General features: G+C 44.8%; 1 protein-coding gene across 1 annotated transcript in view; it reads left to right on the plus strand.

Moving 5' to 3' along the window:
* Positions 1-5,733: 5,733 nt before the first annotated feature.
* The window catches only part of LOC147614086 (rhodanese-like domain protein), a 53,656-nt gene continuing 40,584 nt past the window's right edge, over positions 5,734-18,805 (plus strand). Inside the window, exons 1-3 of the mRNA XM_086780625.1 lie at positions 5,734-6,020; positions 16,673-16,840; positions 16,935-17,383. Coding sequence (XP_086636751.1) covers positions 5,850-6,020; positions 16,673-16,840; positions 16,935-17,383 — 788 coding nt within the window. The 5' untranslated portion in view covers positions 5,734-5,849. The remainder of the gene's footprint in view (positions 6,021-16,672; positions 16,841-16,934; positions 17,384-18,805) is intronic.

Below are 18,805 nucleotides of genomic sequence, written 5' to 3' on the forward strand. Positions count from 1 at the left end.
AGGGCACACGGATTCATGATATCATGTGCATCTCTAGCATTTGGGACGATATTTTTCACACCCTTATGGCCACATGGGCTTGTACTCGAGGACCCTCTAGAGTAGTAGAAGTAAAGAGGGCTGCTTAGAGTGGGACCATGGCATATTCTTTTATAAGACTACCCATTGGATTCTCTTGGCACCACCGTGTCCCAGCTGGCTGCGTCTTCCTTACATCTTTTAATGTGACCTTCCGGCTTGTGACCTTGGATTTGCATAGACTTTTTTGTACTTAATAGAAGTATCTTTCTTAAATTTTAGAGATTTTTTGCTAGAGGGAGGGGGAGTGTTCAGGATCGCGATTGGATTTGATTGCTACGTATCACACATGTTAAAGGGTAGTGGGCTAGTGGTGTGTTTAATTCACTCGTGTGGTTGCATCCCGTTGTACGTCGTCGCGACGACGGGTGGTTGACGACTTGGGCCTTGCATGGCGGTGGCCTCTAATGGATGGCTTCTACGTGAGGATGAGGGGGCGAGTGTATGGGGGGACTAGGATCCCGAGGCAGAGGAGGAGATGAAGCGCAGAGGTGAGGACATTGAGGCAGAGTCCGTCAAGGAAAAATGTGTTCCAGATTGGCTGAATGAAAGACTCTGTAATCAAGTGAAGACCAAGGTATGTTTGAAACTTAGCCAAGATTTCATTAGAAGCCAAATAGGGTTGTTTTCAATGTGTAGCATATTTCTTTTCTGCCCCAGCAAGCCTTTGCTCTGCTGAAGGGCGAACTAGGTAAGTGGCTCCAAGAAAGCATTATGCATGACTGTGCTATTTCTAAGATCTTCTTGGGGAAGGGTTTTTTCAATGTGCTGTTTATCAAAGGTTATCAATCTGTTTCGAAGTTGTTTGCTAAGGGACCCTTGTTTTTTAGGCAAAGGTTGGTGCATGTATTTCCTTTTGATCCCTTGTTGGATGTAAATAAAAGTCTACAGAATGCATGCCCTGTTTGGTTAGAAGTGATAGGGCTTCCTCTCTAGCTTAGACCTGCGTTGTGTGATATAGCCCAATCTCTTGGCTCTGTGTTATACATTTCTGGTGACGAGGTAGGAGGGAGGCAGGGCAATGTGTGTGCATCACTTGGAATCCAGCTAATGAAACTCCAAAATCTATGGAGGTAGATTTAGATCAATTGGGTAAGCTTGATTTAGGCCTCAAGTTTGGAGCTTTCCCTGGTGCTTGCTTCAGATGTGGGGTCTTTAGGAATATTGTCAAAGACTGTCCTGACTTAAAATCTATGAGGAACGAGGTTAAAGAGGCTAATCGGGGGGGAAGTGACAAAGAGATTTACGGGGTGCACGTGGAATGTGAAAGGGGAAGAAAAGTGCTTTATTTTGGGAATTAGTGGTCTGGGGACTGTCTGTTTTGGCTGTACAGAAGCATAACCTTTTTGGGAAAATCTCTATAATAAATAGCTTTAAGGATTGGGAAATCTTTTATGGTGGTGTTAGTTTAGGATATAGCAGGGTCATGACTCTAGTTAGGAGAGATCTTAATCCTAATGTTATAGCTAATCATCCTAAGGTTAGAATTTTGGTCGTTGAGATTGTAGTAGATGGTGAAAGAATATGCATTATCAATGTTTATGGGGCTCATAATCATAAGGTTAGGAGCAATATGTGGAATTGGATTGTTAGGGGATTTTAATATGGTAGAAAAAGTAGTTGATAGATGTGGTGGTAGTGCTGTTCTTATAGGGAAGGAAAAAGGGAAATGGGAAGAGCTTAGAAGGTGGCTGGGGCTTAAGGATAGCTGGTATCTAGGTGACTGGAGAGACAAACCGGACATACTTATTTTAGCCTTCAATATTTAACTTCCTCCTCAAGAATTGATAGAGTTTTCTTTAGTCAGCAAGCCTCATGGGTGCCCCATACTTTAAGAGTGTTAGTGGATTGTAGTTCTACACTGTCCCATCATCTTCCTTTGAAGTGGAGCTGGTCCTATTCTGATGGGAGTGACATGGATTTGTCTCATTTCCCAACAAGGAAATTGAGAGTGAATAATCTACTCTTGAAGGACCCCCTCTTTGTGGAGTATACATAAGAATCTATTTAAAAACTAAAAAGGAGAAAGGGGGTTGAGGGCTCCTGGAAGCAATTTGCTAATGAGATGCAAGGGATCATTAAAGGTGTGGGTAAATTGAGGGCTGAGGAAAGGAGAGGTGAGAGAAGAAAGTGGACTGCTCTGTGCTGAAGAGGCAAACTATAGCACTGGTGGATGCTGATGACACTGAGTTGTATTTTAAGTGTCAGGCCAGTATTAAAGCTGAGAAGGATAGATTCTATAGAGAACATGACTACAGGACTAGAGGGAATCTTTTCAGTAAAACAGTAGAAAACCCGACAATAGGCTTTTTAAACTCCCAAAGAATAAGTGTGATAATGAGATTGTGGGAAATATCTTGGATGAGGATGGTAATCTTGTGAATGATACTAAGTCACTGGCCTTGAAATGGGTAAAATTTATGGGTTCAACCCTAAGTCTGAAAGAGGACTGTTTCTTGAGGAGGTTTCAAGCTGAAGGCAGATTGCTAGGTCTTCTAAGACATATGGTGGACCCTGACAAAGCTAAGTGGCTAAAAAGAGATATTGAGGTTGATGAGTGTTGGTATACCTTGCTAAAGCTGGGTAGGGAGAAAGCTCCAGGTTGGGATGGCCTTTCAAAACTGAGTTCTTTATAGCCTTCTCTCCTTTAAAAGAGGTGGTGGGTGACATCTACAAGAAAGCCTTTTAACTTGGGTTTATGGGATAGGATTTTTAAAGAAGGACTTGTAAAGCTCATCCCTAAACAAACTGCTTGTAGCAGATTTGGGCATTGGAGGCCTATCACTTTATTAACAGTGATGTACAAAATTTTAGCTAAAGTGACTGCCCTGTGAATCACTCCTATGCTGCAAAATATTATTTCAAAAAAACAACATAAAGAAAGGTCCATCTATGATAATATTTTTGTAGCCTTACTTACTGGGAAGAGATGTGGCCATTAAAACTCAACAGAAATGCTTTATGATGCAATTGGACTTAGAGAAAGCTTATGATAGGATTCAGTGTGCTAGGGTGATGGAAAAACTGGGATTTGGAATTAAAATGGCTACATGCATTTATACTCTTTCCTTGGGTGGATATTCTAAAGTGCTGCTTAATGGAAGAGTTGTAGGGGGATTTGAGATTAACAAATTAGTTAGACAAGGTTGCCCTTTAGCCCCCCCTGCTTTTTGCTATTGCTTCTCACCCTTTAATAGTGTCATTAGAACTAGCATGCAGTGAAGGGAAGATTACAGGCTTAAAACTCAAGCACAGTGAACAGCTCTAGTAATTCAATGTTTTGCTGATGACTCTCTACTGTTTCTAAGGGCTGAGAACAACAATGTGAGATGGGCCCTGGAGCTAGTGCAAGAGTATGCCAATGCCTCAGGTTCTAAATGTAACATTCTGAAATCTAGAATCATAAGCTTTTGACTGAAGACAATGACTTTGATCTTCAAAGGTGGGGTTGTGCAAAAGGGCTATATTGTCAGACTGGTTGTTTGGTGTTCCTTTTGGGGTTGGACTTACTAATAAACAGTTGGTAATGTGGGCCATTAAACAGATTTTTGGATAAATTAAAAAAGTGGGAAGGGTTGAACGTTCCCTTCCATAACAGGGTTGATATCTGCAACTCAGTTCTGAATGCTTATATCATGTTTCTAGGTCTTGTGTTAAATTTTGGGAAGTGTCATTAGAAGAAAATCATTGGCCCTATTAGAGATTTTTTGTGGAGAAATGGCAATGGTAAGAAAAGAGTCCCTGCTTAGCTTGCTTGGGATAAAGTGTCAATTCCTAAAAAGGAAGGGGCATTGGTATTATTCATTTGCCCACTCATTGTGTTGCCAGAAGGATTCTGATGCTCCTTAGGGTTTTATCTCAAAATGCTACTTGGGGGCTTTAATGATGAGGGAACTGGTAGAGATGGCTGATGTTTTAGCTAAGGGCAGATGGGGGAACCTAAACTGGAAAGATAAACTTTTTTCATGTGCCCCTCTCAAGATCACATGCTCAGACTTTTGCAAACAGCTATGCAATTGCTGGAAAGGATAACTTGGGTTTCATGGCTTGGGATGGTGGTGGAAGGGTAACATGCAATTTCATGTTGTCTTTGGGTCTATGGTGGACGCATATAAGTTTAACCCCTCTCTAGCTTTACTGGATATAGATGTGGCAAAGTTTTTTAACAATAAAGGCATTAGATATCTGGCTGATTGCTGGGACAGGGATCTAGCTGGGTGGATAGAGATGAACCTCTTATCTCTGGAATTTCAGTTAACCAGGGGGAGAGAGAGAGAGAGAGAGAGAGACTTGATAGCTCAAGTGCTGGAGGTGTTGCATAGTGAATTATGTTCTACAGCAACTGACACTTCAATCTAGATCAAGGATTGGATTTGGATCAATGGTGTCAAACTGAAGGAGGGCAAAACTAGGGACATTTATGCATTAATGAGAAAGGGGGACGCCAATGTGTTGTATTGTGATAAAATATGGAATGTTAAATGGAGTTCCTCTAGCTGGAAAAAGAGATGCTACCTGATCTGGAATTGTCAAGTCCCTAGGAAATTTCAAGTTTTTTGTGTGGAAGGTTTGCATGTGGGCATTACTGGTTATAAACCGCAAAAGAGAAACATGGCTAGTGGCATTTGCCCTAGGTGCAGGTCTTCAATAGAAAATGGCAAACATGTGTTTTGGGAAATGCCCAGCTTTAAGGAGCACCTGGTGTAAAATGACTAAATGGATACAGAAAGGTCTGAACATGCAAACTTTTTAGGAGGACTGGTTACTTGGTAAGTGGTTAGTCAGTGATGAACTCAGTGGGTTGGTGTTTAACATCATCAGAACTTGCATCTTATGGGAAATCTAGACTAGCAGGAATGAAATTGTGTTCATGAGGGCTACATGTACAGGGTTGCAAGAGTCAGAGCTGATGTATAAATGTGTGTGCATGTGCTAGTCTGTATATGTAATGTGCTAGTCTGTATATGTATAAATGTGTGTGCATGTGCTAGTCTGTACATGTAATGTGCTAGTTTGTATATGTAATGTAAATAAAATTAGATCTCTGGAGTTGGATTTGTTGATTCAGAACCTGCAGAGGAATATGCTTTGAATGTTTCTCTAATTCTTGATAAGCTTCAAACATACTAGGGTTCTTCCCCTAATGATGGATTGTTGGCTACAAGTGAGATGTTGGGTTGAGAAGAAAAGCACTCCTAAATTTGGACCTAAAACTTAGAAATAGTACCGTAAGGAAAAACAAACTGATCACACATTTGTTGTCTTTATTGAGAAGCACTAGACCCATAGTTAAAGTTTGGTCAAAGCGAGGGGGAATGCTGGAAAAACAGTCCCTCCGTGGTTGCACTACAGATGCCATGATGGAGGCTTGCTTATTGTTGCTGGGGTATTAGATCTCTTGGGAACAATCTTGTTTCTTGTGTGAGGATGAAAACTGTGAGTTTCTATGTAAAATCTTGAATGAGGTGAAAAAAGAGTAGATAGTTTTTTTTGGCTTTGGTGTATGACAGATTTGGAACAGCTAATATAATTAAATATTATTGGTCCCAAAATTTTTTAATAGAGATTTTTTAAAATTTTTTTTAATAGAGATTTTTCAAAAAATTGAGAAAAGTAAATTTATAAGAAAAACAAAAATGTTCCAGGTCCATAGGGTAGCAACATTCTCAAGGAAGGTTGAAAAGAATTTCCATGTGCCCGTATTAAGGCAGGACGGCCGCTCACCCAGTCCCGACCCTAGTAAGGGCTGCCCCCCCTGGAGCCGCTATGCAATGGGTAGCGCAGGCGAGTCCCTTGAAAGAGAGGAGGAAGGGGTGCTGCTTTACTACAACTTCGTAGCCATACCCGATCCGCAGTCCTTGAGGGAATGGTTCCTCTGCCTCTGCTCCGCTCTCTCTCTGGTTGGCAGAATCCGTATAGCACCCGACGGCATCAATGTCACTGTACGATCCTACTTCTGCTTCTTTTCTGTTTAATTAATTTTACTAAGCATACGTTGAGTATAGAAATTCAGCTCAGTTCGTAGATAACATTCTGATGACTTCCTCAGCCTCTTTTTTAGAGGCCCATCGATTCGAACTTTGAGCCTACCTTTGGTGTAAAGACCAGGCCCGTGATCTCGGAGCTTAATTTGTATTAAGTATGATCAAACTACAATGAACACATTTGACAAGATATGAAGTCCGCTCCACACTAGGGCCGAAATGGACCGACCCCCCTGAGATATTTTATTATCCTAGGAAATACAAGTAGAAGGGTGCCTGAATTATATATATATGTGTGTGCGCGTGTTTGGGGGGGGCCTCGAGGGGGAACTCTTTGTTTGCAGAACTGCTAGCTATGCAAGAGCCACTTAAAGCATGCTTTTTAGGATCCTTGGGTATAGGCACACTTTAGGATATTGTGGATGATACAAGGAATGTGCTATCCTTTCCACAGGTGTGTAGTAAACATAACTTGGGTCTGCATTGTAGACCGATTTGAAGGAAGATGTAGTGGTAGATGCATTGTCACGAAAGTTGTATGTAGTAGCTATTTCGGTTGCCTCTCAAGGTGGGGACTTGTTTGCCATGCGTGATTTATACCGTACGGATACTGATTTTGTCACTATTTGGGTTGATTTGATGGCTGGTCATGCATTTGCCTCCTTTGTGATTAAACATGGTTACCTTATGAAAGATAATTACCTATGCGTTGTCTGACATGAGGAAAAGATTTTTGATGAGTGCCATGGTCATGTGCACGGTGTGTATCTATCGTGTGCTACACGCACACAAGACTAGCTTCGAGGTTTGGGGAAGCTTGGAGCTAGGCAGGCTGATTGGCGAGCTAAGTTAGGGATAGACTAACGGGCGGGCACCCAAGTATGGACGGGCGGGCGCCCAAGTGTGGACGCCCGATGACCGGCCAAGAGCCTATAAAAGGGTGGCCAAGGTTAGTCATTAGAGATAGAGAACATCTCGCGAGTTTGTGAGAGCTCTATGGTCTTGGAGCCTGGATCTAGTGCAGACGTGTACCTGCTTTATGCAGCCGAGGTCGGCAGCAGTCTCGAGGCCCGTGAGGGTAGCTTCGTGGCGGTATGGGACGTCACGTGGTAGAGGCTGGTCGGTACGTCAACCTAGTTAGCTCAGCTCGTGGCTCGGTGGAGATAACCAAGATTGTGAGCTTGCCCACGGCTGTCATGGTTGGGAGGTGAGTCAGGCTTGCATATGTCAGAATATGCAGCGGAGATGATGACCAAATCTGGGAACACAAGAGCAAAAACGCAGGCAGAAAAACAGCACAAGAAAGAGAGAGATGTAGGCGTGTAACTCTGCTCTATATACACAAGAAGATCCCGAGGAATGATACAAATAAGGTATGGGGACTGGGGTCCTATATATACCTCCCTAGAGGGCAGTCGGCCAGCAGAAAGAATGCCCACGACTGACGAAAAGGTCCCACGATTGCATAAATGCAGTCGGCCAGCATACAGATGCCCACGACTGATGAAAACCAGTCGGCCAGCAGCCCTGAAGCCCACGACTGATGAACATCCAGTCGGCCAGCACTGGGGTGCTCCTGGCATCATCTGGCAGCCCTCCCAAGGCTCAGAAAAATGGAAAAAAATAGGGGAAAAATGCGGGGAGTGAGAAAAAATGATAAAACACCTCATAAGGGCGGGCACACCCACAACAAAGGCCCTGGTGTATAAATCTAGACAGGAGATGACTTCTAACACCCCCTCTCAGCTCTTGGCTGTGTAACCAACCACTGGGAGCTGGGGTGCCGCCTGAGCAAATCCTGAGAGAGTGACTTCGTGAAGAGGTCCACCGTACTGTCCTCCGTCAAACAGAACTCCAGCAAGATGTCATCAGCAATGATCTGTTCGCGAACAAAGTGCCTCTGGATGACCATGGGTTCCTCCAGTGGAAACCCAAACCTGCAATGTAACCTCCTCCTGCTGCTCCGTAAAACTGCTCCTGGGCCTGAAGTAGATCCCCTCGTGTCCGAATCTCCTCCCCAAACCGAGTCACTCCAACCGTGGAGTCGGACTCCATCCAACAATCCCCCTCCTGTGTACAAGAGTCATGCCGCAGAAACCACAGGAAACGCAATCTTGCCTCCCAAAGAGACATCTGCAACCATGAGCTCAACTGCCTCATCAGGAAGCTCCCATCCAATGTGGTGTCTATCAACCAGATCAATGAACCATACAGCTTCTGAGTAAAAAAGGCATCACACTGCTCACAAGGATCAACACCTGTTACGGTGCACAAACAAGTCCTGGAAGCCTGATGAAACTTGTCAACCACCCCCTCTGAATCCGGAACCACAAAGCCTGGAGAAACCACCTCCTTCTGCAAGTAAGCACCTGCCGCCTGCCTGGCTTTCCGAAAGGTCCCCGTGGAAAGAACATCCTCAACTACTGGAAGTTCTATGTCCCGAACACTACGAGACATCAGAGCATAAGTGACCTGTTCAGCTTCCTCTGACTGACGAACACAAGAACTACCAACATCAGTACTGGAAAGTTCTTGCCAACTGCTGCCATCTACTGGTAAGCTATCCACCACTTGGTCTCGGAAAGCCCGCACCTGCAGTGTATCCACTCTTAAGTGGCCATTACCAGACTGCCACTCATCACAAACCTGAGGACCTGGGGGAGAGAGTGCTGAAAGCCTGTAAACTCCATTCTCCACTCCACCTTCCCAAACCACTTGGCCTGTTGCTTTGTCCCGGAGAGCAACAAAATGCTCATCAAACTCCACCCGTACGCCAGTCTTGCAAACTTGATGCACTGACAACAGATGAAAACCAAGTGTCGGAACATACAACACCTGGGAGGAATGCTTCCCCCCTCTGCCATCGGGAACTATCTCCATCCTGCCCTCACTGTGAACTGGGATAGTGGACGTATCCCCAGTAAGAATATGACCAGAAAGCCTGCAGAGATCCTGTAAACCGGAACGGGAAGGAGTCATATGCCTGGAAGCACCACTATCGAGAATCCACTCCCGAGTATCCGTTGCGGAGAGTCCTCCAATCTCCTCCCTGCCTGAAGAAAATGAAGCATCGGTGTCCATCACCTCCAGGTGCACAAAAGCCGGAGTCTTCATGATTGCTGCTGAGGAGTCTTCACCCTTCTTGGTCTTCCGCTTGGGACACTGCCTCCAGTAGTGGCCTTTCTCGCCACAATCATTACAGGTCCTCTCTGCCTTCAGTTTCTCGCGGTCAGCGTCGGACTTCTTCTCAGAAGACTTCTCCGATGAAGCCTTCCCTTTGCCCGAGTTACGGCCTTTCGACCGTTGGCCAGTAAAGGCCTCCGAACCTCCACCCTGAGGAGGGTTCGTGAATCGTTCCTCCTGGTCCAGGACCATGGGCACAAGCTCCTCCCACGTGATGGTGCTGAACCTGCCACTGGTAATCAAAGACGAGTAGAATGCTGAGTACGAAGAGGGCAAATGTGACAGCAACGTGATGGCCATGTCCTCTGACGATATCTCCTTCCCAGCCTGAAGAACTTCCTGCTGAAGAGCCTGCAGCTTGTTAATATGCTCCCGTATCGTCGACGACTTTGCAGGGCTCATAACCCGCATCTGTACTTCCAAGGAAATCCTCTTCATGGGCGATACCCTGTTGTAAAGTGAGGCCAAATGCTGCCATATACCTCTGGCCAGCGTCATATGCTTTACATGATTGATTACCTGTGGTGTGCAGTTGAGGAAAATAAACGAATGGACCTTGGCGTTGACATGATCCCAGATCTGTGTCTGGGCCTCCCGGTCCTTTCGGGTTGACAGTAACTCCCCTTCCTCTACTTCCGGCCGTGGAACACCAACAACGACGAAATCGGCGAGGTCGTACGACTCCAGAACAGATTCCATCATCACCTTCCATATGCCGTAGTTGCTCTCGTCCAACTGACGGTCCACCGGGAACGTGGGGAGTGTCGGGATCTTCACATGTCTCTCGGCCATCTCAAACAGATCTGCCATAGCGGGGATGTACTCTGAAAAGGGTGGGTGGGTGGGAACAAAGAAGAACTAATACCTGCAAGTGGCTGTCCAGCAAATCAGCCTGCCTTCCTCTTGCTTCTCCTCTTCCCGAACAGTCCAAAACAGTCCACCAATCAGCCACAAAACAGTCCCCCTCTTGCTCACACAAATCCCAAGACCTATCTAGAGCCTAGGGCTCTGATACCATGTCAGAATATGTAGTGGAGATGATGACCAAGTCTGGGAACACGAGCAAAAACGCAGGCAGAAAAACAGCACAAGAGAGAGAGAGATGTAGGCGTGTAACTCTGCTCTATATACACAAGAAGATCCTGAGGAATGATACAAATAAGGTATGGGGGCTGGGGTCCTATATATACCTCCCTAGAGGGCAGTCGGCTAGCAGAAAGAATGCCCACGACTGATGAAAAGGTCCCACGACTGCATTTATGCAGTCGGCCAGCATACATATGCCCACGACTGATGAAAACCAGTCGGCCAGCAGCCCTGAAGCCCACGACTGATGAACATCCAGTCGGCCAGCACTGGGGTGCTCCTGGCATCATCTGGCAGTCCTCCCAAGCCTCAGAAAAATGGGAAAAAATAGGGGAAAAATGCGGGGAGTGAGGAAAAATGATAAAACACCTCATAAGGACAGGCACACCCACAACAAAGGCCCTGGTGTATAAATCTAGACAGGAGACGACTTCTAACAGCATCCCCCTTGTTGTTTATTTGTTTGTTTGTTTGCAAGATTCGAGTCGCGTACTAGGAACGATCACGAGGAGATCCGATGGGATCACCGAGATTTCTACCGACTTATTTCAGTCATTGAGAGGGCTTTGCAGGACTGATAGTTATTTTGGTCCATTTTGGCAGAAGATCCAGGACGGGAGCTCATTGATTGACCAAGACTCAATGATCGAGCAGTCTACCATTCAGGCTGCAGGAGGCTAGTGGATGATTCGGAATGGTTTACTATTCTGTAATGACAAAATTTGTGTACCACAGATCTCGGACATTAGGTCCAAGATTCTTAAGGAGTGTCACGACGCCCCCGTCTGCTGGACACCCTGGGGTACACAGGACACTATCGTTAGTGAAACACACTTTTTATTGGCCAAAGATGAAAGGGTATGTAGAAGATTATGTTCTCAAGTGTCAAATTTGTGAAGCAAATAAAACTGAACGCTTTAGATAGGTTGGGTTGTTGCATCCTTTGCAAATCCCAGGTAATAAATGGGAAAGTATGTCCATGGATTTTATTACCGGATTGCCAAGAACACATCAAGGCCACGATTCTATTTGGGTTGTGGTGGATCGCTTGACAAAAATGGCTAGATTTTTACCGATCCGGAAGACTATTACAGCTACGCAATTAGCACGGCAGTTTATCGAGCAATTGTTTAGATTGTACGGGTTACCGAGACATAGTCAGTGATAGGGATCCTAAGTTTACGAGTGATTTTTGGAAACTTGTTTTTGAGAAGTTGGAAACATCTTTGAATTTGAGTTCCTCTGATCATCCTCAATCTGATGGCCAGACTGAAAGAGTGAATCAGATTTTGGAGGATATGCTTCGAGCATATGTATCCAAAAGATAAGAGTTCATGGGAGGATTATCTTCGTATGTTAGAATTTGCATATAACAGTACTAATCATACGAGTACAGGTTTTAGTCCTTTTATGCTTATGTATGGTTTTCAACCTAGATCACCTGTTACAGTAGGATTCTCAGGACTTCAGCATGATGCAGCACGTAATTTTTTGCAAGATATGCAGGAAATGTTACAAGTTACGAAGGAATCTATTAGAAGTGCTCAAGACCGAGACAGGTTTTATTCTAATAGACATCGTTCACTTAGAGAGTTCTCTGAAGGAACGAAAGATTCCGAGACTTTACGGACGGGTCGATCTCCGAAATTATCTCCTAGATACTGTGGACCATTTCGTATTACACGACGAATTGGTTCAGTTGCATATGAATTGGATTTGCCTTCTCATGTGAAAGTCCATACTGTATTTCATGTCAGTAGACTTAAGGAAGTACTGGGTGGAACAGATCAGTTAGTTACTTCTCAAGAAATTATAGATGTCGAGGACATGATATTTATTTCGCACAAACTTGAAAAGATTCTTGGATTTCGTGAAAGAAGATTGCGTAATAAGCTTATCACGGAATACAAGATCAAGTGGAAGGATCGTGTTGAGGAGGACGCTACATGGGAGACATTAACTACACTTCAGAGAGATTACCCTAGCTTTTTAGTGAGCTCAGGAGTGAGCTCTTAGAGGAAGGGGAGTATGTCATGTACACAGTGTGTATCTATCGTGTGCTACACGCACACAAGACTAGCTTCGAGGTTTGGGGAAGCTTGGAGCTAGGCAGGCTGATTGGCGAGCTGAGTTAGGGATAGACTAACAGGCGGCCGCCCAAGTGTGGACGCCTGATGACCGGCCAAGAGCCTATAAAAGGGTGGCCAAGGTTAGTCAGTAGAGATAGAGAAAGTCTCGCGAGTTTGTGAGAGCTCTATGGTCTTGGAGCCTGGATCTAGTGCAGACGTGCACCTGCTTTATGCAGTCTCGAGGCCGGCAGCAGTCTCGAGGCTTGTGAGGGTAGCTTCGTGGCGGTATGGGACGTCACGTGGTAGAGGTTGGTTGGTACGTCAACCTAGTTAGCTCAGCTCGTGACTCGGTGGGGACAGCCAAGACTGTGGGCTTGCCCACGGCTGTCATGGTTGGGAGGTGAGTCAGGCCTGCATCCCCCTTGTTGTTTATTTGTTTGTTTGTTTGCAGGATTCGAGTTGCGTACCAGGAACGATCACGAGGAGATCCGGTGGGATTTGACAGCCATGCTCCTCCATATGCTGGTCATAGAGGCAGAATGCCTAGTACGCACATGGTTGAGGAGTATTTCTTTTGGCCAGGTATGCAGTAGGAGATAGAGGCACATGTACGTGCATGTATCACTTTTCAAAGGGTGAAATTTGATAGGCAAAAGGCACTAAGGTTACTTCAGCCATTGCTAATTCCCACGCAGCCATGGAAAAGTATTACAATGGATTTCATTATGGATTTACTACGGACCCAAGTTTGGACAATTGTGAACAGGTTTAGCAAGCAAGTTTACATCTTGCCTATGAAGAAGACCATCAAAGGTGAGCATCTGGTTAAGATATATCTAGCACAAATGTTAAACATCATGGAATGCCGAAGTGCATTGTAAGGGATAAAGATCCTAGGACTACAAGTGTCACGTGCATCCTGCACTTGGATGCCATGTAGACATATCTGTACAGAAGGTGCAGGACTTGGGATGGTGAACTGGTCCCATGTGAGCCCAGCCTGGGACGAGTCAACCAAGGATCCATCCCAGTCGTCCAAGGTCAGGTGTGCATTGTCCTGCACATGAGTCCAAGGTCAGGTGTGCACTGTCCTGCACATGAAACAGTGCCAGTCCGCGCTGTGAGTCTCCCTCTTGAATGATGTCAGTGATTCTGTGTATCTGGTACGGTACCGGATGCCAGATCATTGAGTAGGTAGTTAGGGTTTGCTTTTAGGAAAAGGGGCCAGCCCAGAGGGCTACCCCAAGTCTTAGAGTGGGCATGGGAATGGTGTGAAACCACCCCCATGAGGGCTAGGAAGGCCCTGGCTGAACCCACTAGCCATGGAAGGGCTGTAGGACAGCCCTAGGGGCATGCCAAGGGTAGCCAACAACATATCTAGTGTTATGAGGGCTGTAGGGCAAGTTTGGGGCAGCCCATAGAGGCTGCCCAGTCCCCAAAACAGCATAGATTCAGTGTCCAGCCCTTGGAGATTCAAGCGCATGATGCCCAGCCAACAAGGGAGAAAGGCGCAGGTTTTTAATGTGAATTTTCAGCATTTAATGCTGATTTTAGGGTCGTGGACAGAAACTGAAGCTGGCCGCCTGGTTATAAACTGGCCGACTGCTGTTGGGGAGGAGTATAAATAGGTGAGCCATAATTCAGTTGTGTTATCTCATCATTCACCAAGTGCTCAAGCAAACCAAGGCTAGGACAGCCAAGAAGTTGTTAAAGCAAAGGGGTGGAGGACTGCAGGTCAAGGGTAGAGATTTCTCAGCCAAGAAAGGTCAAGATTTTTGTATTTTCTTTTCAAATTTACATCATTCTAATAAAGCAAATACACCATCCGTGGTGGGGGCCCTACAGAGGGTATTTGGGACCCAATACTGTGTCCTCTCCATCTCTCCCTCTCTCTCTCTCTCTCTCTCTATTTTCTGCACATCCTCATTCGTATTTGGATGCTTTTTCGTTGCCGGGGGGGAATGTCACCATTTGGTCACCCAAATGGTCCACCCTTGCTTTCTCATTATGTGTATACATTGGATTGGCGTCCATGGCTGTTATGTAGAGGATTGATGCTAGTCATGTGATACTGTGAATTTGACTTTCCACTGGGACTAGTACCTGTAATGCCTAGAAATGCAAAGAGGATTGGTGTTCCAACAAGTCTAGTACCTCGTGTACTTGCCTGGAACATGTCTATTTTGGTATACTCTCTTGTACGGGGATCGTCCATACCAATGTTGCATTGCATAACATCTTTATATTTTTGCCTACAAACTGAATTGGCATGCTGTTTTCATGCTTGCTTGAGCAATGTGTAGTTCCAAGTAAGGGGATGTCCGCCAATGATCCGTGTGTGTGAAACTGTGTGCTGACATGGTTATGTGGCATGTGACAGGTGGTACGTATTGGTCAAAGTTGAGCCTTAGGATGTAGTAATAATTTATAAGTGAGTGTGCACACACTTTATTAAGTTTTGGGCGACCAAAACTCACTTATAAATTATGACCAACCTTGTGTTCGCACACATTGATGTCCTGAGGTGGACAAAGCTCAATGTTCACCGCCCATACCTTATCCCCTTTGTTCAAAGAGAGCAACTAGCCATGTGTCATTTCCAGCTTGGACCCCAACTCACTTTCCCTCTCTGCGTGACACCTAAGGTGGACATCTCATCATCTCTCTCCTCCCCTCTCTAGAAGTTGGCGCCCTCTTGACGGAGGCCTTATGGCTGTATTTTCTGCACTTCTTCCTTCCTTACGCCATATCCAAGCTTGCTAGAGTGATTATCAAGCTTCCAAGAGTGCTTCCAGGTCATATTCACTCTCCTACACACTCCCAATGGCTCAAATTCAACAAAATAGTCCTTTTTTGTGTTGTAATTTCTAGTCTTTTGGTGGCTGAAAACCCAAATTTCTGCCTTTCCCAAGTTGAACCATAGGGGAAGCTTTCCCAGGGTTTTCCCTGCAACCACTTGAAGACTTTTGTTGTAAAGGATCGTGACAAATTGAAGATTCCAGCATTCAGACGCTTCCATCACGAAGACTTCCGGTGACATCGACTCTACTTGCAATTGATTAGCATTGTGTTCCACCAAACATTCCATACCGACCAACGGAATTACATTCTCACCAATAGTGATTCACCTTACTTTTGAGTGAGCTAGTCCCACTCCTTTCAAATATTTTTCCGAAGCTAGAAGGAAGGAACTGGGAATAGAACTTCTCTCTAATTGACATGAGAAAGGTGTTAAGATTTGGATCCCAATGGTGCAGAGGTTTTATAAGAAGAAGCTGATTTTGAGAGCAAAGGGGCACAAATTATGAAGATGCTAGCAATTGTGTGTGGGCACCTTCTTGCTAGGAAGATGAGCCTTCGAAGTTGGTGGGAAGGGTGCATGGCTTGCACCCTTCCCGCACGCTTCTATGGAAGGGCCCTCCATTCAAATAGTCGAGATGAGGAGTAGGCAGGTTCACTCTAGAATCAAAGAGGGGTTGTCCTAACTTATGAGTTATATATATATGTATGTATGTATGTATGTATGTATGTATATATTGTGTGTGTGTGTGTGTGTGTGTGTGTGTGTGTACGTATATATATATATATATATATATATATATATATATATATATATATGTATGTATGTATGTATATATATATATATATATATGTATGTATATATATATATATATATATGTATGTATATATATATTGTGTGTGTGTGTGTGTGTGTGTGTGTGTGTGTGTACGTATGTAACATAATATACATATATATGTTATGTATATATATATATATCGAAACCTGCGGTTTTTTTAGTGAGGGATGAAACCTCTCAAAAAAAAAAAAACCTTCAAAATCTCAAAACTTTCAAAACCTCCAAATGTTTCTTGTGACTATGGGTTATACTTACCACCTGCCTCAAATGTTTATGCACACATGCCCATGGGGTTCCTAGGCGTCCCTAGCCCATGGACATTCATGGTCATTGAAACAATGTCTGCACTGAGAAACAAGTTCATGTGTGCACGTCATGCCTAGGCAAACATACTTAGTGCAAATACACTGTTGATTGAACAATCTCCCATCCTCCAAGCTTGTAGTTCAGTCAGTTTTCTGGAGTGAGGGGTCAAGCTAGTGAGAGTTGGTTATTTGAGGTTACACCACCCACCTAAGATTCAGATTCATCATATATAACAAGATACATTTGTTTGAATGACTACTTGTATGATTGTTATCTTTTGTCCTTAGATTTAAAATTCTTTTGCTTCTCTTTTGAGCTTTTTGTTTAGGTCGGAGGAACAATTTCTTCACTTCATAGGCACATGAACGCTGTGGAATCACATCCTTTGCTAGGAGGGTGTGATTTCAAACTTGCTGCTGCACAGTCAACCACCTCCTGCAAGTCTGCCATTGCTAATGAAGTTGGGTTCAGCTCCTTATCTGTGCGAATTGTCAAGGTAAGCTTTTGTACATGGTAAAGAGAGCAAAGTATTGATTGAGTAGAAGAAGGTTACTCAGTTTTGAACTAACATTGGATGGGTTTTCTTACAGGAGCTTGTAACTCTAGGTGTGCACCCTTCAAAATGCCCTTCTCTTTCAGATTCAGGAGTACATTTATCTGCAGTGCAATTCCACTTAAGAATTCAGGAAACAGAACGCTTTCACAATTCTTTGCTTGAAGGGACAAAGGAAGGGAATCAAGTTTATTCCACGCCTTTGAGCTGGAAGAGTGAATCTGTGGCAGTAGACGGTTCACTTCCATCTTGGGGTGGAAATGACAAGAAGCTATTTGAAGGCTGTATCGGCACAAACACCCATAAGGATGGGGAAGAAGCAAAGCTGGTACTTCTAGATGTAAGAAATATCTATGAAACAAGGATAGGTAGATTTGTTCCTCCACGAGGGGTAGATTTTTTGGACCCTAAAATTCGGCAGTACAGTGATTTGCCTCATTGGATTGACTCGAATGCAGAAAAGCTACAGAATAAAAGTATTTACATGTGGGTCTCTCTCTCTCTCTCTCTCTCTCTCTCTCTCGTGTGTGTGTGTGTTTGTGTGACAGAGAGAAAGAAAGAAAGAAAGAAAGAAACGTCTACGGAAGACCCCAAGGGTCTTTGAGACCAAAAGTAATACAATGGTACCATGGATATACTGAGCCATCGAAAACTGAAAGAAAAAGCAAAATGAAAACATCTGACAGTACATGTGATCAACAGATGATCCTGTGCAGAGTGAGATATGATGTGATCAGTGAATGACGATATCGCCTCGGCCAAAACTGATCTGATGGTGGAGTGAATGTCAAGCCTCTGTGATGGGAGCGTGTCATGTCGGCGGAGAACCTCACGAATCGGTCTTTGTGTGGTGGAGGGTCCCGATGCTCTGGGTCGGGGACGTTTGGCTCGCAGAATGGATCGAGCTCTCAGGCTAAGAACTCCTTTGGGGCATGGAGTTGGAGCATGGGTACGGGTGGTGGGCTCTGATGTCGTAGTAGAGGAACTGTTGTGGGCAGTGGATTCCGATGTGGATGTGTGTACCACAAAGAAATTTGTGATGGCTCTTTGTGAGGTGTTTTGTCGGAGCCGGGGTTGTCTCTCAGCATGCTGCCTCAACACTACATCCCTGTGTCGTTTGAGCTCCGTCAAGTAGATGCCCAAGCACCTCTGATCCGCAAACTGTATCACTTGTGTGAGTGGTCCGAATCCCTCTTAGAAGAGGCAGTGGAATCTCCCCCGTATCTCATAGTAAGCCAGGCAACTGAACATATAATGGGCCTCATCTTCTATTGCTCCTGTGATGCAGGTAATGGTGGTGGTCGTGTCGCTGAGGAGGAGGGCAGTCCAGCTCATCTCAATCGCTCCCTCTTCCTTTCGCAGTATAATTGCATAGAGGACTCTAGTGCTAGGCGTGGGAGGCAATCTTTGTCAAGCATGTATACGTGGTGAATATAAGTGATAGTCTGAAAAAGGGCATCTGTGACCAGTGGGGCCACCCCAAACTCTGCATGTAGAATGTCATGTGGTATAGATGGCTTACTTCTGATCATGCGTGACAACATCATCACCTGTAGCCTCTCTATGCTCCTCCAGTGATTCTTCCCTAGGCCTGGCCCCCAAATGGCTGCACCATACATAGCTGCTGGTCGTACTAGAGTATCGAAGAGCCAGCACTAAAGTGTGAGGTTCTTGGAAATGTGCCTGGAAACACTGTCTCTCCATACGGGCTAAGGAGGCATGCCCCCTCACAAGTCGGTCAGTGGTGGCAGCTGTGGTCATGCAAAACAAAGGGCTTGTAAAAGTGACTCCTAGATACACATACTTCTGCACAATCTCCACTTAGGCATCTCTATATATGAAAGAAAATCGTGAGGCGACTGCATAAGATGTGTTGAAGACCATAACCTTGGTTTTGCCCAAATTGAC

This window comes from Cibotium barometz, chromosome 42 (genome assembly GCF_041138505.1).
Source record: "Cibotium barometz isolate CiBa-2024 chromosome 42, ASM4113850v1, whole genome shotgun sequence".
Lineage (NCBI taxonomy): Eukaryota > Viridiplantae > Streptophyta > Polypodiopsida > Cyatheales > Cibotiaceae > Cibotium > Cibotium barometz.